The 25,795-nt window shown below is 42.3% G+C and overlaps 1 protein-coding gene across 1 annotated transcript; it reads left to right on the top strand.

The window, feature by feature from the left end:
• Positions 1-1,002: 1,002 nt before the first annotated feature.
• Positions 1,003-22,187, top strand: LOC116950141 (protein NipSnap homolog 1-like). Its single transcript, XM_032967648.2, has 10 exons — positions 1,003-1,168; positions 3,935-4,077; positions 7,535-7,580; positions 8,383-8,477; positions 10,601-10,671; positions 10,921-11,061; positions 13,345-13,376; positions 14,129-14,223; positions 17,630-17,713; positions 18,512-22,187. Exons 1-10 carry the CDS (start codon positions 1,092-1,094, stop codon positions 18,574-18,576), a joined length of 849 nt encoding a protein of 282 aa, XP_032823539.1. The 5' UTR covers positions 1,003-1,091; the 3' UTR covers positions 18,577-22,187.
• Positions 22,188-25,795: the final 3,608 nt, after the last annotated feature.

The raw sequence follows: 25,795 nt of genomic DNA, 5'->3' as shown, positions 1-25,795 counted from the left end.
GCACGGCTGATCATGCACCTTGAACAGCACGAGTCCCTTTGACACTGCCAAAAGTCTAGAGCGTGTAGACCGTGACCCTGCTATATTTGCAGACTGCAACCCAGCATTATGACATTTCTCATCTCCAGCTGCTTTGTGGAGCGGTGCCCTAACTCCCCTGGTGGACGAGGATGAACCGCGCCTGCTTTAAACGTTTTCACGAAACATCGAATAAATTATGTTAATCGAACACGGGCAAACAACAAATAATAAATTATGTTAATCAATAACGGGGAACCTTCAAATAATAAATTATGTTAATCGACCACGGCCAAACTTCAAATAATAAATTATGTTAATCAACCACGGCCGAACATCGAATAATGAATTATGTTAATCAAGCACGGCCAAACATCGAATGTGATTTGAAGCTTTCGTGACTGCAGAAATTACTCTTTGGTTTTGATTTAAAGCTTTCGTGACTGCAGTAATTCATATTCTTAGTTTTTTCGGTAAAGTCACGTTGAAGAGAAACAACAAAATAACAAAATATATATAAAACAATAAAAAATTCTCACGACGTTTCGACCATAACTCAAACGGTCATCATCAGGTGTGTTATGCAAACCGATGCAAACCGACACACCTGATGATGACCGTTTGAGTTATGGTCGAAACGTCGTGATAATTTTTTATTGTTTTATATATATTTTGTTATTTTGTTGTTTCTCTTCAACGTGACTTTACCGAAAAAACTAAGAATATACTCTTTGGTTCTTTCGGTAAAGTCAGATTTTAACTTAAATTATTTTATTTACTTTCTTTCTACGTGACTTTACCGAAAGAACCAAAGAGAAACATCGAATAATAAACAACGTCAATTTAACACGTCCAAATTTTTTTTTCACGCATTGTGTTAACTAAACGCGTCCAAACATTGAAATCACATTATGTTAATTAGACACGTCCAAACATTGAAAAATTATTTATGTTAATTAGGGTCCGCCCGTCTAAACCCCGCCCCCACCCCGCGAGGTTTCGCCGTGCGGTCGCTGGCAGCACCGCCTGCCGCTCTGACTTGCGAGTGCGTGAGTGAGTGAGGGAGCTTCACCATGCCGTGCACGCTACTCGCCAGGGAACTCGCTCGCGGTTGTCTCGGGAGGCGCTCGTGTTCGCTTGCGACTGCGAGGTAAATCCTCTCATCCGCCTTGTCCCCTGCACGAGACGTATCTTTATAACGTTTGCGCTTTTAGCACCGTTAAGCGTCTTGCCTTCGGAGCTCTGGGCTCTGCCAGGCGTTTGCCTAGTTTTGTTGCGGGAGCCTGTGGCTAGGCCTCCCGCGACGATCCCTCAACAGTAACCTCCCCCCCCCCCTGTAGGGACTCACTTGATATTGCACGCGTGTGATTGTTTACTCGAGATCTCGTGCAAATGTGTATTGACAGTGATTGGTAACACATTCATTGCAATCGTGATGGCGGTACTTAACACCACGGCATTTCATTGCTTAATGATCTACTTTAAACACACAGATGCATACCGTAAACAACCCGCATTTACGTCACATACGATGTAACGTGCGTGCCCCAGCAAAGCCTCACTGAGTCTTTAAGACTTCTAGATTTGAAGTTTTCGTGACTGCAAGAATCCATACTCTTTGGCTTTATTCGGTAAAGTCACGTAGGTAATAAAATAAAAATGAAAACAACTAAATTAAATCACGTTTCGGGCACAACACAAGCGTCCGTCATCAGATGGGGACAAACACAGCGAAGTTTTTATTTTTTTTATTCTTTGAGACTTGTTTAAACAGTGTCATATGTTTTAAAATATATTTCCTTAATTGTTGCACTCCATTTGATTTGTTTTTCTTTTATTATTTTGGTCACCCATGTCACTATTGCAAATGGGACAACAGTATTCTAGTCTCTTGAGTTATTACTTTTGCTTAAATGAAATTAACTTAAAGTTGGTCCTCAATTTATTTGGTTTGGCCAATGCTATTGATGAGTGATGTGCGCGTGAGGAAACCCTACAGACTACACAAAAATAACAAGCGGTAATCATTCGTATGCAATAAGCTGAAATGTTATTTTTTGCACATAGGGCTGTCAAATTATAGGCTTACAGAGGCGATGATGCTATTTAATTTATAGTGTGGCCAGAAACACAGTGCTTGTAGTGACGAGTTAACACCGGGCTAATGCTTAGGTGAGTGTAAATTCTGTACAATAAATTTGTCAATCACCAAATTGTATGGGACGCACCTCGATTTGGTCAGATTTTGGAATCCAGGCAGGATTGAGGTTTCAGAAAGCGCTTGGGGTTTGATGGCCACCATGCACAACAAGTTGTTTTGCCCTCATCCAGCAGTGGGCCGACAAAGTGGGGAAAGTTATTTAAACTTGCATACGTAATGTTCATTGAGCCAAAAGTGCGTCGTGGTCCACTGTTTCAAAAGCATGTTGTTTTTTGGAACAAAGTCCAGTGTGACCGGGGCAAAGGTTCTGGAAAACAAGGACAGTCCTTACTCAGCACGTCGTAAAGCCTCTTTTGCCGTGTAAACACGTGTGTTTGAACCCGGATAGGGTAGAAGGTTACGCCGGGGGTGTGTAACCCCTTTCATCCAATCATCACGCGTTCTCGTACGAGCCGCATGACATTCTGCCTCACCTTTGATGACCGCCCGGTCCCACGCTATTACTGGATTGATAAATGGTCAACGATTGACATGGCATTTGCCGCGGTGGATTTTCTAGCATCTGTTAACATGAATCAAAAACGATTATAGATAGCACACTTAGTGTTACAGTACACGCAAAAGCAAAGTGTACACCTGGTCAAGTGAGCAATGGTTGTCCCTGAGTGAGTTGTGAAAACTCCATATATTTTTGGCAGGGGACAGCCTCAGGTAGTTTGCACCGGTATTGCTTTTACAAATAGGGGTTCCTGATTTTATCTCCTCTGCAGGAATGATAGCCTGAATTAACCCCAAAATAGGCTTTAAAAACCTTTTAATAGCCAACTGGTTATTTTAAAATTAACCACGTCCGTGTGCCATCCTTATCTTACAATGTTGTGGAAACGGTGACCATATTTCTAAAGTTCATTTCTTAATTGAAACTTTGAAATGTTGAACCCATAAGACAGCTACACTGGTGAATTTAGCTTCACGGCTTCTGTTTATTACAAATTCTAGAATAGCTGACAAACTACACATCTGAGCATTACAAATCACAATTGGAGGGCCTGTTAAATACTCTTATACAAGCGCACATCTATATATGTGATGAACGCTGCACTTTCCGTCGTTTTCATGCAGGGGGCGTTGCAAAGCTACGCGCCCCCTGCATGAACGACGGAGGCTCAGGGACAGACGTTCGGTTACGTTGGAATCGGTCTGCAGACGGCGGTCTTCTCGCACGGCCAGCAGCTCCGTGTCGCCTTATCTCAATCCCGCAATCCCAACCAGGTGAAAGTCCGCATCGAACCGAACCCCCAGCAAGGCCATCTACTTGACGACGAGAGAAAATTCACACGAAATGTCCTTTTCAATGAAGTCTTCCAGATGTTAAATTATATAAGCTATTAATGGGGAAATTAAATGATCTAATTCAAAACATAATACAATTCAAAGATGTTTCAATTTAAAACTTCAAAACGGAGCATCGGGTGGGTGCGTGAATGCATCGTTCGTGTGTAATTTTTGTGTGACTTTGCTGGCCGAAGGCCGTAAATGGTTGTGAGGGGGTGCCATAGGCGCCCCCAAACAACCCCTAGTGTCTCTATATGCAACCTAAGTCTGTTGCACCTTCATAAATTTGTCACTCCAGCTCCCTTAAATGTGTCTATACTTTGCTTAATCGTGTTGTCTGCATATTGATCTGGATATCTTATTCTGCGGCGTGCTCCGGGGTCACATTGACAGAAGGTGTGTGTCGATCTCCGCTTACAGATGCGTGTCCGTGTCGGCTGCATGCCGGGAGAAGGAGCGAGGGTGGCTCAAGAAGATGTTCGTGCAGAAGGTGGACCCACGCACAGATGCACACTCTAACCTGCTCTCCAAAAAGGAGACGAGCAGCCTCTACAAGCTGCAGCGTGAGTCAACTTGTTCACTCACCACGTTCCCACGTACTGACATTGCATCTTGCTCCTCTACTCCATCATCATTATTATCATCATGGTCATCCGTGTAAGGTGAGCATTGCATTGAGGCAGTTTGGTGCTCATGGATGCTGTTCATCATTTTTGTAGAGGTAGCAGCAGGCATTGATGGGGGTAGGTCTAATAGGCCGTTCTTGTTAGCATCGATCATTGCTCGTTTCAGTGTTAGGTTCTGTGTTTGTGGTGGATCCCAGTTGCAGGCTTCAGCAGTCTCCCATCCACTGCATTGCCATGAAGTGATATCATATCAGCCTTTCATTGGTCATCATCACCCAGAATTCATAAACACAACATCATTCCGAGGATATTGGTGTATGCCACGATAACAGATTATTCCAAGTATGTTCTATGTATAGTGAACGTTAGCATTTGTATTACATATAATGGAATAATTTGACACTTTAATGTCAGTGTAAAACAATGTATGGTTACAATTCGTACACTGCATCTCTCCTTTTCATAATTTATGAGCATTGTGTTAAACATAGATTGTAAGATAGTTATTTTGTTCCAATTACAGTAAAAATACCTTCGATCTGTAATCCTCATTACCGCAAATCCTGTTCTTTGTGAGAGCCTGGAGATCCACGGTTTTCCCTACTCGCATTGCTTTAAATTGGCCTTAAGGACTACGTTTGTGCACAACGCAAGCTGCCATGTTGACATAGAGTCGATCATCGATAATAATCCTGCGGCTTCAGGGGGAGGGGGCGCCGGGTATTTGTCGATCATCGATAATAATCCTGCGGCTTCAGGTGGAGGGGGCGCCGGGTATTTTTTTTATAAGTGCCAGACAATCACTACATAATTTTTTTAAATAGCTTATTTTTGCACATTCTTTTTAGGTGTTGTATGTTCTTTTTGTGTTTTTAAATGTGTTTACTATATATGATATTGGCATAAATAAACGTAGAAATAGACAAAAATAAATATCCTACTTTAAAAGTCACGGTATTTACTGTGCCGTACTTACCACTCCAATCTCGAAGACTCTGCATGGGGTGATGTATATACATGCAGTATTTTCATTGTTTAAGTTGTATGCAGTGTGTAATGTATTGTCGATAATATTTGACACTGAATTCAAGGGTAACTACTTTTTTTGTCACACACACGGTGCCGATTGCCGGTTTTGCCGGATCGGCTCGGGACTGGCGGATAATATTGGAAGCAGCCGGATGGATAATTGCGCGGTGCCGGATAATCCATGATCAACTGTATGCAAGTGGATGGCGATCTGCTTAATATGCGCCGAGCCAAGCTGATTCTAAGGGAAATTGGTCCAATATTTTCGTTGTGACGGTAATGCGTTTGAGCATGCCATTCTTGTCAAGTTTCAAGCATGGTAGTTGCCAATTTACTGGCTAGGGCATAGGTGGCTTCCATGCTGTTGTTATAGCTCGAGATAAATGGGCTTGATAGTGTAATCTTACACAACCGCAACACGATTTAAAAATGCTTCATGGTATTTTTGACATCGACTTTCGCGCCAATATCAACAAGACTTAACCTGCTTTAGTAATTTTTACTTCCATATGTAAATAACGATTATATATTTTGTCGAGGTATTTTCGTACCTTTGTAAAAGTAAGTGTTGTGTTCAGGCTTTGTATAAATAAGAGCCTCTCTGCACATATTGATGTGTATGCAAATAAACATTGGACCCCGCTTCCAAAGCGCATTCGGAATACCGCAGTACGGTGCATATGTTATATGCTTGCGAGGGCAGACGCACTGTTATGGTCATGTATATAGTTGCTCATCGATTATCCGGCTGCTTCCAACAATTTCCAACGGTCCTGGGCCGAACCGGCGAAACCGCTCAAAAGGCTGTTGATTATTATGGTGATCGGCACCATGTGCATGACAAAAAAAGGTAGCTACGCTTAATTTCAGTGTTAAATAATATAGTCAGTACATTACGCACTACATAAAACTTAATGAAAATACTCTTATAATATCTCTTCTCTATCATACATATGTACTGCACATATTACATGATGTCCTTGCCATTCTGTTGCTTACAGTGTCTTGAGATGTGGTTGTATTTACACACTCTATTCAAATTGTTAGGTATTGTCATGCATATGAAAATACTAGCTGTACTACCCGGCTTCGCCCGGTACTTGGATCCACCACGCAGCGCGCTAGCCACTACACTACAATGCGTTACGCTTCCACATGCGTGGGTCACGAGACAGATTTGACGTCACAGCTCACTTGCCGTGCAAAAAAAATGCATTATTGAGCTCCCCTCCCCCCCAAAAAACACAAAAGTGTATTTTCATAATTTTTGCATGGTGTATAGTCTGGAAAGTATCCACATGGCAAATTTCCACTTTGTTGCATGTTGGGAAGTACGCTAAACATTTTGAACAGACACACATATTCACAACTTTGCCTTTTACAGTGAGGGAAAAAAGTATTTGATCCCCGGCTGATTTTGTACGTTTGCCCACTGACAAAGAAATGATCAGTCTATAATTTTAATGGTAGGTTTATTTGAACAGTGAGAGACAGAATAACAACAAAAAAATCCAGAAAAAACACATGTCAAAAATTTCGATTTAAAGCTTTCGTGACTGCAATGATTCATCTTCTTTGGTTCTTTCGGTAAAGTCACGTAGAATGAGAATAAAATAATAAATTGATAAAATAAAATAACACAATAATATTCTCACGACGTTTCGGCCACAACACAAGCGGCCTTCATCAGGTGAAGGGAGCGAGACTGTCTGGTAGGACAGCGTAGGACAGCACTCCAGCGCTGTCCTACCAGACAGTCTCGCTCCCTTCACCTGATGAAGGCCGCTTGTGTTGTGGCCGAAACGTCGTGAGAATATTATTGTGTTATTTTATTTTATCAATTTATTATTTTATTCTCATTCTACGTGACTTTACCGAAAGAACCAAAGAAGACATGTCAAAAATGTTATAAATTGATTTGCATTTTAATGAGGGAAATAAGTATTTGACCCCTCTGCAAAACATGACTTAGTACTTGGTGGCAAAACCCTTGTTGGCAATCACAGAAGTCAGACGTTTCTTGTAGTTGGCCACCAGGTTTGCACACATCTCAGGAGGGATTTTGTCCCACTCCTCTTTGCAGATCTTCTCCAAGTGTTTAAGGTTTCGAGGATGATGTTTGGCAACTCGAGCCTTCAGCTCCCTCCACAGATTTTCTATGGGATTAAGGTCTGGAGACTGGCTAGGCCACTCCAGGACCTTAATGTGCTTCTTCTGCAACCACTCCTTTGTTGCCTTGGCCGTGTGTTATGAAAAGAGACCGGTCGGATAACAAAACCATGCCTTGAAAATGTGGGAAAGTTATAACTGTAAGCGCTGACCAAATCGGTACAGTTAACTTTTATCAATCTTTATCATTTGACAGTTCACAACGTGAAGCCAGAAAATCTAGAGGACTACAACAAAATCTCGTAAGTTGTGTATCGTACAATGAAGATTTAGATTTTGTTGAAATGTATAACGTTTTTTAAATTATATATAATGTAGCATTGACAACTCCAAAATGAGTTTGGCCTCAACATTTTTGAAAGGTGAAACTTAGATCATCCATAACATTCTTTTATATTTGTTTTAATTTTCCTTAAGCCTGCAATTGTTTTCACAGTTAATGACAACCACTTGTTGATTATTGCCTGCCCACGTCTCCTAACAAAAAATAAAATGGAGCATCACTCATCTTCAGAGAGCATCATTGCTTTACTTCGCATAATACAAAGCAAAAAAAACAATCCCAAAGAGCTCTTATCTGTTAGATATATCTCTAGGTTGAATGTCATCGGCTGGCCACAATGATTGCCCTTGTTTCTCTTGAGGCACATCAGCATGTTGCTCTCATTATCAAGCTAAGTTTTCCCAAAGCACTCAAACCTGTTCACAAGGGATATTTGTCATAAGCAAATGTGTTATCTTCATCATCGTTACCCATATAATTGTACCTGCAACGTTTCACAGTGAAATTAAAATGACGAGCAAAAGTTTGTAAAATCGCTTTCCTATCTTCCGTTTTTCATAGTGCATCTTTCCTCCATGTTGTGTTAATCTACAAATGCTGACAAGCCTTCTGGTAACGTGACGCTGAAATATGGCCTGTGTTGGATGCGTTTTCATTTGGTTTCAATTAAAGCCACATTCTTTTTTTAAAGTCAAGCTGTTTGTTTTGGTATTTTGCCAGCGTGCATTGTGGATCTCATGGATAGCGTTTTCGCACTGCAGAGCGGAGGCACTGATGAAATTGCACAACGATGAGAGCTACCCATGCGAGCTGGTGGGCTCTTGGAACACGTGGTACGGAGAGCAGGATCAGGCCGGTATGTACGCATGATGTGCATGTGCACAGCATGGATATGCCACACGCACCATAGCATGTATCATGAATGAAACGTGCAAATATACCAGTATGGTTCATAATAAACGTCTTTGGGTTAGATCGCGTTATTTATAAATGTGTTGTAACCCTCCACCACCCGACACGACCAATCAGCAAAAAAATGTCACGTTGACAAAAGATTTCACTACTTTAGCCCACCGGTGTGTTGAAGAGTGAATCCACGACATTTACAGTTTTTGAGTACGACGTTTCGCTGGTAATTACATCCAGCATCATCGGGCAATTCGCCAGAATGGTGAAGCCCTCTCCACTTGCTCCCGGTCTTAAATAGAGCAGCAGCAGCAGCAGGGTGACGTCATCATTTAACCCATTCAGGTGCAGTGATTTGAGGCGGGGAGGGTATTGTAATTATATAATAGATTGGTAATCATTCAATTGTTATTCATTGGTATTTGTTTCCCTTATAAGGAAATGTAATTATATTATATATTTTATTTAATAATACACTTCCAGGCCGCACTACGCCTGTAGCTGATCCTGCTCTATTTAAGACCGGGAGCAAGAGGAGAGCGCCTCACCATTCTGGCAAATTGCCCGATGATGCTGGATGTAATTACCAGCGAAACGAGTACTCAAAATTTTAATGATGTTGATTCACTCTTCAACACACCGGTGGGCTAAAGTAGTGAACTATTTGTCCTTTGTAAACGTGACACTTTTTTTTACTGTTTGGCCGTGTCGGGTGGTGGAGGGTTACGACACATTTATAAATAACACGATGTAACCCAAAAACCTTTTATAAATAATTTTGGTCGCGAAAGCGTACGTGCTAAACTGGTCATGTGTACAGTTCAGTGCACAAGGTTTGTACCCTGTCTTCAATACACTTGTCGATAAATAACCAAAGGAATGAGCTATTGTTTAACTCCAGTGGTAGATATGGGGAGTCAGAGGGGAATTCCTTTGACGAGCTTTGAGAAGGGTTGGAGAGTCTGTATGCGGACGTGTGTGTTTACATGGGCATCAGCGTTATGAACTGGATGTCACTGTTTTTGTTGGGTGCATGTGCATGGTGACGCGTACTTTCCTGACATCATTCAGACAAGCACCCCCTTGATGGACGCACCAGAACTCCATGAAGGGTCACAACTATTCATTGGGGGGGGGGGGTGGGTGGGTGTGGTCCCAACATGGCCACTCTTGAGAAATCAAAACAGTGACCCTATATATAGGGTGTGCTTGGCCACTTGAGCATGCGGAACAAGTGCAGGCCACTTATTGATATAGGGAATATGCAGCACTGGCAGAGCAAGAATAGCACAGCACCATGCATGTATGGACTCATAAAGGTACAAAAGCTTGTATGTGTGTGTTTTTATTTCGCACTGTATGTAGTCATTCGCGCTAATCGGAGGTGCGTGGGGAAGGACAACAAAACGAAACTAATCTAGATTTAAAAGTGCGTAGCTCCAGTGGCTTCCTAATATCGGAAGAAAGAGCGTTCCAGACGGCTGCAGAAGTGCATCTGAAAGTGCTCGATGCAGCAGTAGTCGTTTTTGCAACATGTTGGTACGTTGTTTTGCCCGATTGTCCGTGTCACTGGGGAACCTACATACAAAGTCTCAAAAGCTGCTAGCTAACATCCTGTGAGATATACAGCATGCATTGTCATCACAAATGTTTCAGAGGACCTAACTATCCAAAATCTTTGAGCGGTAGATTTCCTGTAGTAAAGTAAGTCTGAACATTTCCTATCGTGCCGTCTTTCGAGTCCATTCCGGTCACAAATGCCCATTCATCACATGGAATACGCTCTTTGAACCAACAAACACCGTTTTAAGTATATTCCAAAATTAGCTAAGGCTCAGGAAAAAAATAGGTGAGGTTTTGTGTAATGGTCTGTTTTCATACAACATCTATGTGCTATGAAGAAGGGCCATTGTCTGAAACGTCGCCTATTATATCTTTTTTTTTCTTGTGAAGCAGTGTCAATGACGTGTGTGCATCGTGTGTTTTTTTTTGCAATTTGTGCCTGTGCACGACTGCCAACGCAGCATGACCAAGTGATGTGTTGTCCTCACGCTGCTTTTGTGTTGTGTGTAGTGCACCTATGGCGATACATCGGTGGCTATCCAACTCTGATGGATGTTATGAATAAACTGAGGCAGAACAAGGCATGCATGTTGTTTACTTTTAACACACCCCGAGATGATGGACGTTTGGGCTGAGAATTCTACTTATTTTGCGAAATAACCAATCGCATCTAAATGCACATCCGCCTAATCAATTTGTGACATTAAATTCAGCAATGTGCACATGCTTTATAATGTAATTTGCACGCACTGCACGTTATTTTGGTATTCGAACGTGGTTTAGTGTAGTTGATGGTTTCATATTTCACTGTTGTGCTTTGACACTCACAGGAGTACCTGGAGTTCAGGAGGGAACGGAGTAAAATGCTCCACGCACGTAAAAACCAACTCTTGATGGAGTTTAGCTTCTGGAATGAGCCCCTCCCCAGGCCCGGGCCCAATATTTACGAGCTGCGGAGCTACAGACTCAAGGTGCCTCCTCCATTTTGCTGCCCCCTTGTCTGCCTCTTCCCCACCCACCCACCCACACCCAACAAACGCATCCATTTGTAGCAACATATATATGTATATGACAGCATCATTATAGGCTTCAGACTTCATTAGCCTGCGCTGAGAAATGCAGTGAAGTATAAAACTAAACAATTTCTTTATTTTGCCTGGTAAGGCCCACTGAGCTGTGTAGCTCATTCGCAGAAGCGACCTGGCCACAAGTGATAGCTCAACACAGTGGCTTATCGCGTGGAAATCTATATCAGCCAATTACTCTTACAAAGTGTGGTCAAATGACCCCCGTGACTGATACGGCACAGGGAGGCCTTAATTCAGCAGTGGATTGACAACGGGCTGAATTAATTATTATTAATTTAATAATAGGCTTGGATGTTGGGCAATGTCTGGAGGAAGGCCGTTTCCCAAAAGGTTACCTTGCCATATATTATATTCTTGGTTCTTTCGGTAAAGTCACGTAGAAGGGAAACAATAACATAATACAAATATAAAACAATAAAATTCTCACGACGTTTCGACTGCAACACAAGCAATCATCATCAGGTGTGAAAACCGCAGCAAGAAAATTTGAAAACCACAAGAAAATGTGGTTTTCACATCTGATGATGATTGCTTGTGTTGCAGTATTCACAAAGTGAGAATTTTATTGTTTTATATTTTTATTATTTTATTGTTTCCCTTCTACGTGACTTTACCGAAAGAACCAAGAATATGAATCCCTGCAGTCACGAAAGATTTAAATCAAAATTTGCCATATATTGTCTTGTTTTCGTTATAAGACAGTGTTCATGATGAAGGTGGCAATTATGAAACTACCACAATGGAGACGATACGTGACGCAGACTGATCTGCCGCATAGGACTGATAAAGTGTAGTTATTATTTCCACCGCTTTGCTCTCCAACAGACTGGTGTGCTGTACTAGTGTAGTGTTTATAATGACGAATAAACTCCTTATGAGGCACACTGTTTATTGTAATTCTTCTCTTACACAGTCCTTAACACACAGAGGGGTATACGGTCCCCTCACCCGATACCCTAAGAAGGTACAGCCTCCGGACTTAGCGTGACCTACACACAGGTCTCTTGCTAACCTAAGGAGGTACAGCCTCCTATCTTGGCGGGACTTACTCTCGAGTCTACCGCTATCTTAGAGTCCTCCGGCTTGGACCTAGGGGAGGCTATCTGACCCACCGCTGGCCCGGTGGGTCTTGACCACTGGATACGCCGAGCCTTAGCCCTCAGAAGGGCTGGAAGGCTGGTCCAGGGTCCTGTCTATCTTCAGCCCGGGCTTTGGTCTTCGTGCAGGGAGAGAACTCCCCGCCCTCTGCGCGCTCACCCTTCTTATACCCGTTTGTGGCCAGGTCTAACCAATCCCACATTCTCACGTGGAACTGTCTGATTGGTTCTTGCCAAACTGTGGCTACGATCCACTTCACCTCGTCTGACCCCAATCGTTATTCACACAGAGGTAACGCTGCACTGCCCCTTTGATACCTAGTGGCAATGCAGGTTACTGAACAGTGAGTAGTTAGCACCTCTACACTAGTAACGAATTGGTATGTTATGTTTACGTGACGAACCTTACTAATTGGCTGTGGCGGGTTTAACGACACATTTATCTTTACGCGCTCTAACCCAAAAAAACCCGTATTATGGATTTCCACCACTCCTTGCACGTCTCATGAGCATGGGAAAGTAGAATAGATTCATCCTTTTTAAGATGAGAAGCCCCCTTGCGTAAGCGTGACCACATTAATCACCTTTAACAGTGCACCCACGGGAATTGTCGTGTCGTTATTCACATTTAGAAACACCTTCCATGGGAGTTTAGCTGAGTTCGTAAAAATAAATACGTATATATGTACGTATGTTGAACTTATTTCTCACTGTGTGTAGCCAACCGTGCTCATTGGATGTGCGGGGACGGACAACAAAAAATACTTTGCCCAGAAAGTGACAAATGGCAAATTTAAATCAGCCACGTATCATCATGAAATATAAAATTGTGTTGTTGTAGCTCTCTTAGGATGTTAATTCTGAAATATCTTGCAGTGTAGTCTTAACAGAATATAAACGTGTTACTACTGTATGATAATTTAAGCTTTTAGTTTGATTAATGTTCAAATGATTTCTTAAACACATTTCTGTTTCGATCTATGTCCCATGCCCTAACAATTGTGATAATAAATAAATGAATTACATTTCTCCGTATAATCATTTCATTGTTTTTTTTTTATTCTGACAGCCAGGCACGATGATCGAATGGGGAAACAACTGGTGAGTCGCCTTGCAGAGACACCATTGCCTTTAAAACTGCATGTTCTTCGACAATCTTAAGTGTTTGTAGCTACTGCCTCCCCCAGAATTGGGCACTGTCTTTCCCAGTGCAACTGCCTTAACAGTCTTAGCCTCGTCGCGCTCGTCAGAGTATCTGCGGGCATCTGCGGGCACTGCAGGCATCTGCGGGTAGTGGTGGCGACGCACGCCTGTAATCCAGCACTGTGGAAGGCAGCGAGGGTTGGTGGATCGCACAAATGTCGTGAACCTCCCTTCCCATGTAGAGGTCGAGATGTCAGAAGGCAGTACATAAAAAATGTGGACTCCACCCGTTCAGCCTGTATGGGATACAGTGTTTCCCCCTTGCACGTGTGGGGTTTCTCCGGGTGCTCCGGTTTCCTCCCACATGTAAGCAATACCTATGACACCTTAATATATAGAGGACCGCAGAGCTTGGGCCCAGCGCGCGGCTGCCTTCTCACTTCTCAGCATCATCTTTATTTAGACCGGTGGAATCTGATGAGTTAGGAAGCTCTTTTTTCACAGATGTCCAGTATGTGCCTGTGGCGCCTTACCCCTCCGAGTCGCTCGCTCTCCCCCCCCTTCGAGAGTGAGTTAATACTGTGCGCGTGACAAACTTGTTAATAATCGTTATTTATAATCTCGCGAGCACCTGGGGTGGGCCCGGGGGGGGTGGGCCCAATCTTTCAAACCAAAACTCTTGGTTGGCTCTGTGGTCTGCTGGCGTGCAGGGCACGAGCCATCCGCTTCCGGCAGGAGAACAATGAGGCTGTGGGGGGGTTCTTCTCCCAGATCGGTGACCTCTACATGGTGCACCACCTCTGGGGTAAACGTGCACTCTCACAACGCGGTCACCGGGGGTAGCACATTGTCGATTGTGATCTACGGGGGGGGGAAAAGTTCAGTAGGTCATCGAATATCCGGAAAGCGTGGTGGGGGGAGCGTGCTGGATTTTCAAAAACGCCGGGGTAATCACTACATGGTTATTTAAAACGGCATATTTTTGCACGTTCTTGTATGACTTTGTTTTTCGGTGCTGTTATATATGTTCATGTATTTTGAATTAAATTTCGATTTAATGCTTTCGTGACTGCAGGGATTCATAGTCTTGGTCCTTTCGGTAAAGTCACGTAGAAGGGAAATAAAATAATAAAACTAAAACTATATTTGTATTATTTATTTGTATTATTCACAAAGTGAGAATTTGATTGTTTTATTTGTATTATTTTATTATTTCCCTTCTACGTGACTTTACCGAAAGAACCAAGAATATTTTGAATTAGTTGACTATATGAAATTTGCATAAATAAACATAGAAATAGACAAAAATAAATATCCTACTTTAAATAGTGACGGTATTTAATGTGCCGTGCTTACCACTCTAATCTCGAAGACTCGGCGTAGGATGATATATATACGTGCAGTTGGTTCATTGTGTAATGTACTGTCCATAATATTTCACACTGAAATAAAGCGTAGATACCCTTTATTTGTCACGCACATGGTGTCGATCGCCGGACCTGGTTACAGCATTTGGAGCGGTTTTGCCGGTTTCGTCAGATCGGCCCAGGACCGCCGGATAAATGTTGGAAGCTGCCGGATAATCGACGATCAACCAACCGTACAGCGATCGATATCTACGTACTAAATTATTGCATCGATACATTTGAAATGCGGGTGGCGGAGGTACCTTGACGTTTAACTTTGTCCACGGGCGTGTTTTAGACGTCAGTATTTTGCACGTTGCGCTGATGGAAAGCGCGAGTAGATGATCTGCCCGCGGGGGGGGGCGGGCCGTGGGGGTGGGGGCTCGTGTGGGGGGAGGGGGCCTGGGAGTTGTCTCGAGAGTTCTGTGGATTTCTTTTGTTCGACTTCCTTGCCCTCCCTCTTTTCATATCTCTGCCCTTTATGTATTTTGTGGTTTCACGTAACTTGCCTTCTACTTGCTTGATTTTTTTTACCTTGCCCCCCCCCCCCCCCCCCACTTTCAATGCAATGCGTTTAACGTATACCATTTATTTAATTACTCAAAGTGGTTGCATCAGTTTGAACATTGTGATTCTTTAGGTATTTAAATACATTTCTAGTTGTATAGACTATACATCTTCCTTACCTATTTTTCTTCTGTTATCCGTTTTATTTTGTCCACGGTAAATAGCGTCCACCTCACTTTTGCCGTGTTGCAGTGTCATGTCACGCGAGCTTGTCATCACTCCCTTGGTAAAACTATTCAGCCTGCCAGTAATTTGATGAATTGCCACAAGTCAAGGCGGCGGTTCCATTGAAGAATATGATTCCGTTTCATACTCTTTGGTTTTATTCGGTAAAGTCACGTAGGTAAAAAAAATAAACAATAAATGAAAACTACATTATATCACGACGTTTCGGGTGCAACACAAGCATCCTTCTTCAGGTGGGGACAACGTAGCGAAAGCACAAACGCTTAAGTGTGTTCTAGATTTAAAGCTTTCGTGACTGCAAGGATCCATACTCTTTGGTTCTATTGGGTAAAGTCACGTAGGTAAAAAATAAAATAACAAAAATCACGTTTCGACCACAACACAAGTGGCCTTCATCAGGTGAAGGGACCAACCTGTCCGGAGGACCAGCGTTGGAGTGAAAAAAGTCAAGCGCAGGTCGCCTCCTTTAAGCTGTGAGTGGGTAAACAGAAAAGAAGCCTTGACAAAGGAATTAGCATTAAATGTAAAGCTGTGCAAGCTCGCAAATAGAATCAAAAATACATTAGCACATTAGCTTAAGTGTGTGTTGTGCTTTCGCTACGTTGTCCTCACCTGAAGACGCTTAAGTGTGTGTTGTGCTTTCGCTACGTTATCCCCCACCTGAAGACGCTTAAGTGTGTTTGTGCTTTCGCTACGTTGTCCTCACCTGAAGAAGGACGCTTATGTTGCGCCCGAAACGTCGTGATTTCATTTAGTTTTCATTTATTTTGTTTATTTTTTTAGCTACGTGACTTTACCGAATAAAACCAAAGAGTATGAATCCTTGCAGTCACGAAAGCTTCAAATCTAGAATTGATTCTGTTTCGTTTTCTCTGTCTCGCTTGTATCGTGTCCGGTTTGTTCTCATTTGTAGATTGTTGTTCTCTCGAGTAATCCACTAACCACTCACGTTAAGTATTGTTAGGAAAACATGTTGATGTAAAAATACCTTCACAATCAGTGCATTTAGGAACTGTTTGTTGCTTAAAGTTTCCAAAGTCACTCCAGACCATGTTTAGGATTCTTGTTATTTTAGTTAAATTCCAAAGGCTCCAACAGCCATGCTCAGCAAAACAGAACTGTTACACCATTCCTCCTCACTGGGACTCATCAGTAAAGTACAGTAATCAAAGCCATTAGGGCCTCTGAGAGTACCATATATATGATACGGAGGAGACTTATCTCTACACCACAGGGACCTCATTCGCCCTTGCCTCAAGGCAACAATAATTGAAATCTCTAAATGACAACGAACAAAGACATAACTTCCAGGGGCATATGGTAGCAGCAAATATGAATGACTGTACTGATGAGTCCTATTGAGGATGCAACTGGTCTACAGTTAGTTTCACTGCTGCCTATTGGGCAGCAAAATTTTTCAACTCATTGAGTTGCTCGTCGAAATGACAGCACGTCCACGCATTCAGTTCCTTTGAGCTGGTGGTCTGGATGAAGCTGCGAGCTTTTGTACAGACACTGCACACCTTTGTGTGCAGTAAATCAATTGCGGTCATTTTTCCGTTGCGTTTTCCTACAATTTCATAATAAAGGTTTTTTGGGTTAGATCGCGTTATTTATAAATGTGTCGTAACCCTCCACCACCCGAACACGGCCAATCAGCAAAAAAAAGTGTCACGTTGACAAAAGACAATTAGTTCACTACTTTAGCCCACCGGTGTGTTGAAGAGTGAATCCACAACATTTACAGTTTTTGAATACGACGTTTCGCTGGTAATTACATCCAGCATCATCGGGCAAATTCGCCAGAATGGTAACGCCCTCTCCACTTGCTCCCGGTCTTAAATAGAGCAGCAGCAGGGTGACGTCATCATTTAACTCATTTCAGGTGCAGTGATTTGAGGCGGAGGGGGGGGGGGAGTATTGTAATTATATAATCGATTGGTAATCAGTCGATGGTTATGAAAAAAAGCCTACGTGTTAAACTTCCTCCAATTTACAAACTTGCGTCACGGACGGCGGTCGAGCGACGTGGATGCCGTGTGTTTTCGGCAGCCTACAAGGATCTTCAGAACCGCGACGACACTCGCAACTCGGCGTGGCGAAAGCGGGGCTGGGACGAGAACGTTTACTACACGGGTGAGGCTTCCTGATGGCTTCCTGAGATTGTTTTTTTTCCCATTCACAATATGCATATGCTAGATCTACTAACGTCACATCTGAATTTGTGAGAAATTCCCATTGCTAACGGCGGAAGATTAAAATGGTGTTTTTGATAAGTAATCGTTCCGAAGAATTGTGGACCACGATGATACTGCATCCGTTACATGTGTTATATGTCTGCACAGACATTTTAACCATGATGTATGTTAATATATTTTATACTATAACACTTCATATATATATCTCTCTTAACACGATAATACTTTATACATTTCTAACAATTACCTATGTGGATAACGCTATATATATTTCTTTTTTTTTTTAGACATTTCTGACAATTGACTATGTGGACATGACTGGAGCTGGACTTGGATTATTACCTCTCTGTGCAAAAGAGCTTTATAGCTCATCGAGTTCCTCCAGTAGAAATATTCAGATTATGCTTTTAATTCCTGTCCCAGGATCGGTGTCTCCCTGCTCACGAGATGGGGGGGACGACGCTCTTGAGACATTCGTGCGAATTTTACGCCAAGATTGAGTTGATCCTTACAACAACCGTTGTTGAGGCAAAAGGGCTGAGTTAACCACCAACAGAAATTTTTATCACAACTAAACACAGACTTGTATTTTATATATATGTTGTATTGTTTGTTGCTGTAACGTTCTTAACCCACGCTCCTACTGGATATGTGAAAAATTGTAGCTCATTGGTATTCCTCTAGTATAAATATTCTGACTCTGTATATTAAAAGATTGTCTTGCCTTTGTTTACAGTGCCCCTCATCCAGCAGATGGAGTCTCGGATCATGATCCCGCAACCATTCTCACCCTTGCAGTGAGCGACCATTGACTTGTATGTCAGCCGGTTCCCCCTGTCCCACACAGCCCATGCGCTACATGGTATGCTCCGGACGTGTGCCTCACACACGAGTACAGCTCTTGCCCTCTGTGATAGGTTTTGTTTTGGATTTTTGCTCTCTGGAAACAATCGTGCACACACACACAAAATGTTCCTGGGCAGTCTGCGTAGTAAAGCAGGTATCACCGCTTTTAAATGTGGCTGCATTCTTACCCTTGCAGGGAGAGCGAGCGCACATAGCATGTAGGCATTTGTCTTGTGTCAAACGTCGACCACGTGTAACCTGGACTCTAAGCACTTTTTTGCAAAGGATTACCAAGGGTTATATGTTTTATTCTGGTACGGAGGGCTGGTGTATGCAATGGGGAGGCTTATTAACACACTAGAATGTTCAAGCTCCACTGATTAATGGAACTTGTCAAATGTTGGGCCTAATGAGCCACCACCAGCTTATTTTCTACTTGTGGGTATATACGTGTTCAATATTAAACTATCCATCTTGGAAGGTCTCTGCAGGTATAATTTCCTGTCCAGTAATATGAATCTAATTATATTTTAGAATCGTTTTTTTTGTGCCATAATGATGACAGATAGAATGTATTTTGAAATCTAATGTGCTACTTTCTTGAATACTTAACGTATGTATCATCACAAGGATTTCGGGACAAAACACACCGGCCCAAAAGCACAAGCTGCCAATGGCAAGTCAACTACAAGATAGATGCACACGAAAAACAAAAACTCTTCAGTTAATATCGCCTCCAAAAATTGTAAATCACAAAAAAAATTGTAAATCACTTCCAAGAAACCCTTCTCAATTTTCCCATGAAGGTTGTTACTGATCTTTTTATATTCCGGGTTGTTGTGTGTGGTTGAGGAGAGGCGCGTCATTGATAACCACCACACTGAAGGCCAGAACAGCTCTGTGTATTTTTTGCAAGGTTGGGCTCATTCCCTCAAAATGTTCCATATCTTCAGGCAAAATACACAGGTGAAATATTTAAAAACTTATAAAAATAAAAAAAACACTGCTCTACTGCTTATGGTGAGCAACCCCAACTCTTTGCAAGATTGTGCCATTCTGTAGTCATGGAGCTGCGAATGGTGTCTTTATTCGGTTTAATAGACATGGATAGTTAATGAGCTACTGTAAATATGGGTGTAATGATCCCCCCCCCCCCCTGCGATATATTGACGTCTCGCAATTTTATTTGATAATTATTTTTTGGGAATATGATGCATCGGCCTCTAGTGCCTGGAGAGGGTCACGTGAGAATGACATTTACTTACAGCGTATACAAATAGAAAAAAAACACGTCGATGCTTAAGCACGCAGTTCAGTGCCCGCGTCTTAAACGCTAGACGAATTGGTATGCACCGATGCAGCCGTGCGCCCCTATTTGAGTACCCCGCACTTATAAAATGTTACTCTCCAATGCCAAATGTTCCCATCTCGCACACACTGCTGTTGCACGTGACCCACACGGTGACCAGTTTTCTTCTTGGCTTCTACGCGACTCCTTAAACGTAAAGGGATGTTTTAGAGGGCATATGTCTCATGCCCAGACAATGCAACAAGCGTTGGGGTCTTAAAGGGACAATTTGCCTTGGGGGCCTTCAATAATTTTGTTCGATCCAAAGACTTTGATACCCTGTCTTCCTCTGTGGAACTGAGCTGCTGTGTGCCGGGGTCAAGCCACTGACGTCGGTACAATAAACGAGTCGAGGTTCATGTAGATGATGCAGTGTAGGCAATTAACACCATTTACAATCATAGCATCACTGTGCAGTTGATACGAGTAAGGCGCCAATTAAGATTAAACAGAGTTGGTAACGGGAGTTTGAATTTGAATGAAGACTTACACATTGGCAGATGATGAATTGTGCGATGGGAGCGTGTCCTACAGCCTGGAGTAGAATCGATTCGGGTGAGTTTAAGGAATTGATGGGGGGGGGGGGAGCAGTTTATCGCAATTCATATTGTGAGAAGAATAAATTTTGGTTAAGGCAAGACGGGAGGGGGGGGGGTTTGATTTTTTGGTAAAGGCCAGCTTATGAAAATTATTAACCTCACCCCCGACCTGGCTTGAACCCAAGCCAGATTCAGATAATGTTCTGAGGTTTCAGGCCAGTATATTGGACTCGGCAAATAATGATTGAAAGACCTCCCGTAACTGGAAGGACGCTATGCTGGCCCAGTGCTTTCTCATTGCATGTCAAGTGTGAACCCATAGTTACCATTATTCTAATGCTTTAGGTGACCTGTATTTCAATCCTATATTTTGTGTACAAATTAAAAAAATATATATATACGTACATTTCTGAAATAAAGTATCCTGATTTTTGTTTAAATGAATAAAACAATGTTAATTTAAAATGTAGATGATTCATACTGTGCTACCGCGTGTCAGCTTCGACAAATGTTTGATTTAAAGTCAAGGAGGTTAGTAAATGTTCATGTTAGTAGCCCTGTTACTTGTTTTATTGCTCGACGTGAAGATTTGCTCAATTGTATATCTTGATGAATGATAACCTACACACAACTCGATCTGCCAATCAGTATCACTTGCAGGGTAAAAGTCCACCAAATGTTGGCACAATTACAGTACTGTATTTCCATGCCACGTCCATGTAAATGTAATAAATTCCAGATCTCCACCATTGCTCACTCACTTTACAAACAGGAATAAAGTTGACTTTGTGTACCTGAAAGATAATATCGGTACAGTCCTTGGTGTCACAACACAATACTTTTCCCAACATTTTTTTTATGACCAAGTGCACATCCTTCAAGCATGAAGGCTGTAAATAATTTTCGTGTATCTCTTTTTACAATCTGAACTCTTGTGGGATTCACGTTGTTTGAGCAGTTGACGACATTGGATAAGTCAGTGTCGGGGTACAATATACGGTTTCGCTTTGTACAATTCATCCCGAGGTAACATTTTGATGGTTAATAATTAATGATTAGTCTCGAATTGTTTACATTTAGCGGTGTTCGTTCATTTGCACGGCTTGTAACGTGAAGTGAAGTAATGTCGGCGATGCACCAAATGTTAAAGTTCACAAATGACGGCAACGTGTGTGCACTTAAATCACTGGTAAATTCCCTTCTCACAATTCTGTAGCAACAAATGCACCACCATTGATAACAAATACGATATATTTCTACGTGCAATATCCTCTTCAGATGGTTATAATAAGAAGAAATTATCAACTTACGGTGAATAAGAACTCTTAAGATTAACAATAAAATATGAATGTAGGTGCAGGGTTCAATCTCACCAACTTTTTTTTTTTGAACTTGTCTATGCCCGGAGCGAGAGAAACACACTTTAGTTAAGCGCCCATGAGTTTTTATTTTTATCATTTCACATGGCAGCACTAAAACGATGCAACTTAATAAAGTTTCAGATGGTACGCTTTTTCCGCGAATCGTATCGTCTTGGCCGATACAAGGCGGCCAAATGTTCCTCTTTGGAATAATAAACTTGCACTCGCAAACCGTGGAGACGTGACTAGCCATTGAGCTGTTTGCGTGGCCAGTTGTGATGCCATGGTGTTGGAAATAAAGTGGAGATTGAATCCAAATGTGGACTGCTCCCACGGTCCTCTGCGCTCTGCCCAGCACCCGTTGTGACAGTGGACAGTGGTCGATTGTGCTCGGTTATTCGAGTCGCGCTCCCGCTTCCCAAAGTGTCTGTGTCCTCCCACGCTCGCAGTGGTGTCGTCAACTGATACACCAAGAGTCATTTCACGGCAGCAGAGTAAAAAAAATCAAGCGCAAAACGAAACAAACAGGTCCATCAAGCCGATGTCTGCTGCACACACACTTGTGAGGCACAGTAATGGGCAACACTTTGACCTCTGGATGTGAACATTACGTTTGAATTTGGTTTAGTGTTTCAACACATTTCCTATAAAGCTTCTAAATCAATTATACAGAGGGCACTGCCATGTATAGTCATGGTCAGCACACAGTGGTTTTGCAAGTCGAGAGGTCACCGGTCCAATAGAACCTCTCGGAACGACAGTTGAAACAAGGTCGTGCATTCCCCTGCCTCTACACTTGGCAGCAGTATAAGTGGGTACACCACAGATCACTTGTGGGTTGGGTAAAGTGTGGGTACCCCCCACGACTCCCACGACGCATGGCCAGCATGTTATAAGGGTGGACCAAAGACCATCTAAAGCAAGCGGTTCTTACTCTTTGGTTCTTTCGGTGAAGTCACGTGGGTGTAACGTTGAAGTGTTGCGCAAAACTAATGATTACTGGCAAAAGACTAATTAAGAGAATCCATTGAAATTGAGAGAAATAGAAATAACTTTAATCGCTCTGACAGCTACAAGCTGTGCGGCTTGGAAGCGTATTATTAAATAATACATATTACAATTCCTTATAGGGGAAACACATACTAATTAACGGATTACTAAAGTAGCATATAATCACAATAACACACATTACAACTAATTACTAATCTACAACTCATTACTAATCATAACCATTGACTGATTACCAATATATTATATAATTACAATACCCTCCCCGCCTCAAATCACTGCACCTGAATGAGTTAAATGATGACGTCACCCTGCTGCTGCTCTATTTAAGACCGGGAGCAAGTGGAGAGGGCTTCACCATTCTGGTGAATTGCCCGATGATGCTGGATGTAATTATCAGCGAAACGTCGTACTCAAAAACTGTAAATGTTGTGGATTCTCTCACACCGGTGGGCTAAAGTAGTGAACTATTTGTCTTTTGTAAACGTGACACTTTTTTGCCGATTGGCCGTGTCGGGTGGTGGAGGGTTACGACACATTTATAAATAACGCGATCTAACCCAAACACCTTTATGAATAATATCTATAAAATAAATTGAATCTTAACCTTTACTGGACCCTTGCAACCCTTTGGTTCTAAATCATAAAAAATGTACGTTAATAAATACATTGGTTTGATTAAACAAAGTAGTTGCACTTAACTTGGCCGCGTTTGTGTTTTCGATGATTTACCTTCTAAAAAATGTGACGTCTCGCACGCCGGGATAAGAACCGCCGCTCCAAAAAAAAAATGCCCTCTGCAGCTCCCTCTCATGGAAGCCCTTTCACCAGCAGTTGGCATGAGCAAGAATTTGCAAGATTTCACCTCTTACTGTACGTGCTCCGTCACTTCTGCTACCAGCAAACAAAGGACGGAGCGTAGCACTGTCGTTTAGCGTATTCGGCGGCAAGAAATGTCCACACAAGCCACTACGAGGTTGAGCTATCATTTGTGGCCAGGTCGCTTCTGAAAAAAAAGAGCTATATAGCTCAGTAGGCCTGACCCGGTAAAATTGTATTGCTTCGTTGGAATACATAAAATTTTTAGTGTTGCAGCGCAACGTCAAAACTGGCCGACGCGACTCCAAAAATGAGACCCATGCAACAAACGGCATGGAGACAACTCAACACAATTACAGTGTTGTAGTTCAGTGGGCCTTACTTGGTAAAATAAAAAAGTTTGACGAGAAACATTTTTAAATGAAACAGAAAATAACCTCGGATGGCCCGAGGCTGTCTTCACACATTCATGGGGACCTTTTTGCCAGTTTCAAAGTATGAAAAATAAGAATAGATTTTACCCTTGAGATGTGTAAACACCAAATAGATACATTTTTTCAAAGAATAAAGTCTGCATTAAACACAGTCCTTGTGGTGAACATGCAGACAAACATGCTCTGGTGTAGGCCAATCAGTTTCAAAGACAATGGATAAATATATTATTAGAGCAATGTAAAAATTTTGATTTAAGGCATTCGTGACTGCAGGGATTCATATTCTTGGTTCTTTCGGTAAAGTCACATAGAAGGGAAACAATAAAATAATACAAATATAAAACAATAAAATTCTCACGACGTTTCGACTGCAACACAAGCAATTATCATCAGGTGAGGATTGCTTGTGTTGCAGTCGAAACGTGAGAATTGTAATTTTATATTTGTATTATTTTATTGTTTCCCTGATACGTGACTTTACCGAAAGAACCAAGAATAAGAGCAATGTTTGTTTTCATGTTCACCGCAAGTACTGTGTGCGGTTAATGCAGTACTTGATTCCTTGCAAAAGGTATCCATTTGGTGTTAGAATATCTTAACACCTTTTGAATTGCCAGAAATGGTAAAACGTAAACTTATTTTTCATGTTCACACATTGTGTCGCAGAGGGCGAGAACTGGCCTCGAGTAAGATGGAGATTAACACTGAATGGGGGGGGGGGGGGGGGGGAAACGGTGGTGGGGAGGTCTACCGGGCAATGCTTTACAAAATATATCAGGGTTAAGAGTTTGATAAATCCTGCCATAGAAATGTTCAACGCGTAACACAAATGTAACAACCACAGCGTCGTGATGCGAGTGTAAATTTATTACATTCTTAAGAATTCAAACGCATTGTTCTTATTTAGAAATACATAAAAGGGGTGGGAAAGCTGCACAATATTTTACAATATTCTTTAAACGCTCCAACTATTGGAAAAATCACACCTTGAGGAATCAAGGTGAAATGTATGCGCATATATACGGATTCGAACGAAGTTTCACACATGCAGCTGACTTGCATCAAAAGGGTCTCCCCTCTTGTGCCATTTTGCACTTCCAGTCAATGCAACCCCACAAAAAGACGATGTAGGCCTTGGCAGACCCACAACCCCATTACAGATGGGTACAGCCCCTCCCTTGGGGGTGGGGGTCCAGGCTGTGCACAGACGCTCTTTCTCTGGCCCACTCCACCCCCTTCAGAGCTCTCCCAAGCCTCGCGTCATTAGCACAGAAACACGAACACGTCTTCTCTTACTCCAAAACAAAAAAAAATCCAACAGGGTTATTTTCCCCACTGTTGCTCAGTAGGAAGATTCCCCTGCTCGAAGTCTTTGCCCTTCTGAAATCCTCTGACCTGCGTCAATTTCCTGGGCAGTCTACCCCAATTGAACCTCTTTCTCCCGTAACGCCTATTTAAGGCGCTAACACCAGAGGTCGGAAAACAAAATAACTCAAGACATTGTTTTCCCGAATTCGGTAAAAGAAAAAAAAAATCTATATTTCAGGATCCGCAATGCACGTGGTGAATACGAGACGGTGGTCCTCGATGTAGAAACAACGGCACGAAGCAACAGTCCTGAAAGAGCCGCACGCGGCTGCGAAGTCGCAAGTTGCCGACCCCTGC

The sequence above is a fragment of the Petromyzon marinus genome, chromosome 38, assembly GCF_048934315.1.
Source record: "Petromyzon marinus isolate PM22_M1 ecotype Great Lakes invasive population chromosome 38, UKy_Petmar_22M1.pri1.0, whole genome shotgun sequence".
Classification (NCBI taxonomy): Eukaryota; Metazoa; Chordata; class Hyperoartia; order Petromyzontiformes; family Petromyzontidae; genus Petromyzon; species Petromyzon marinus.
The sequence above is the reverse complement of the archived record's forward strand: the minus strand, read 5'-3'. Positions and strand labels throughout refer to the sequence as shown.

What these genes read in the sequence shown, in the direction of transcription:
- LOC116950141 (XM_032967648.2), top strand. Translation starts at nt 1,092, where the DNA reads ATGCCGTGCACGCTACTCGCCAGGGAACTCGCTCGCGGTTGTCTCGGG. An exon ending in ATAAACTGAGGCAGAACAAG is followed by an intron (nt 10,672 to 10,920) that starts GCATGCATGTTG and finishes TGACACTCACAG; the next exon opens with GAGTACCTGGAGTTCAGGAG. An exon ending in CATGGTGCACCACCTCTGGG is followed by an intron (nt 14,224 to 17,629) that starts GTAAACGTGCAC and finishes TGTTTTCGGCAG; the next exon opens with CCTACAAGGATCTTCAGAAC.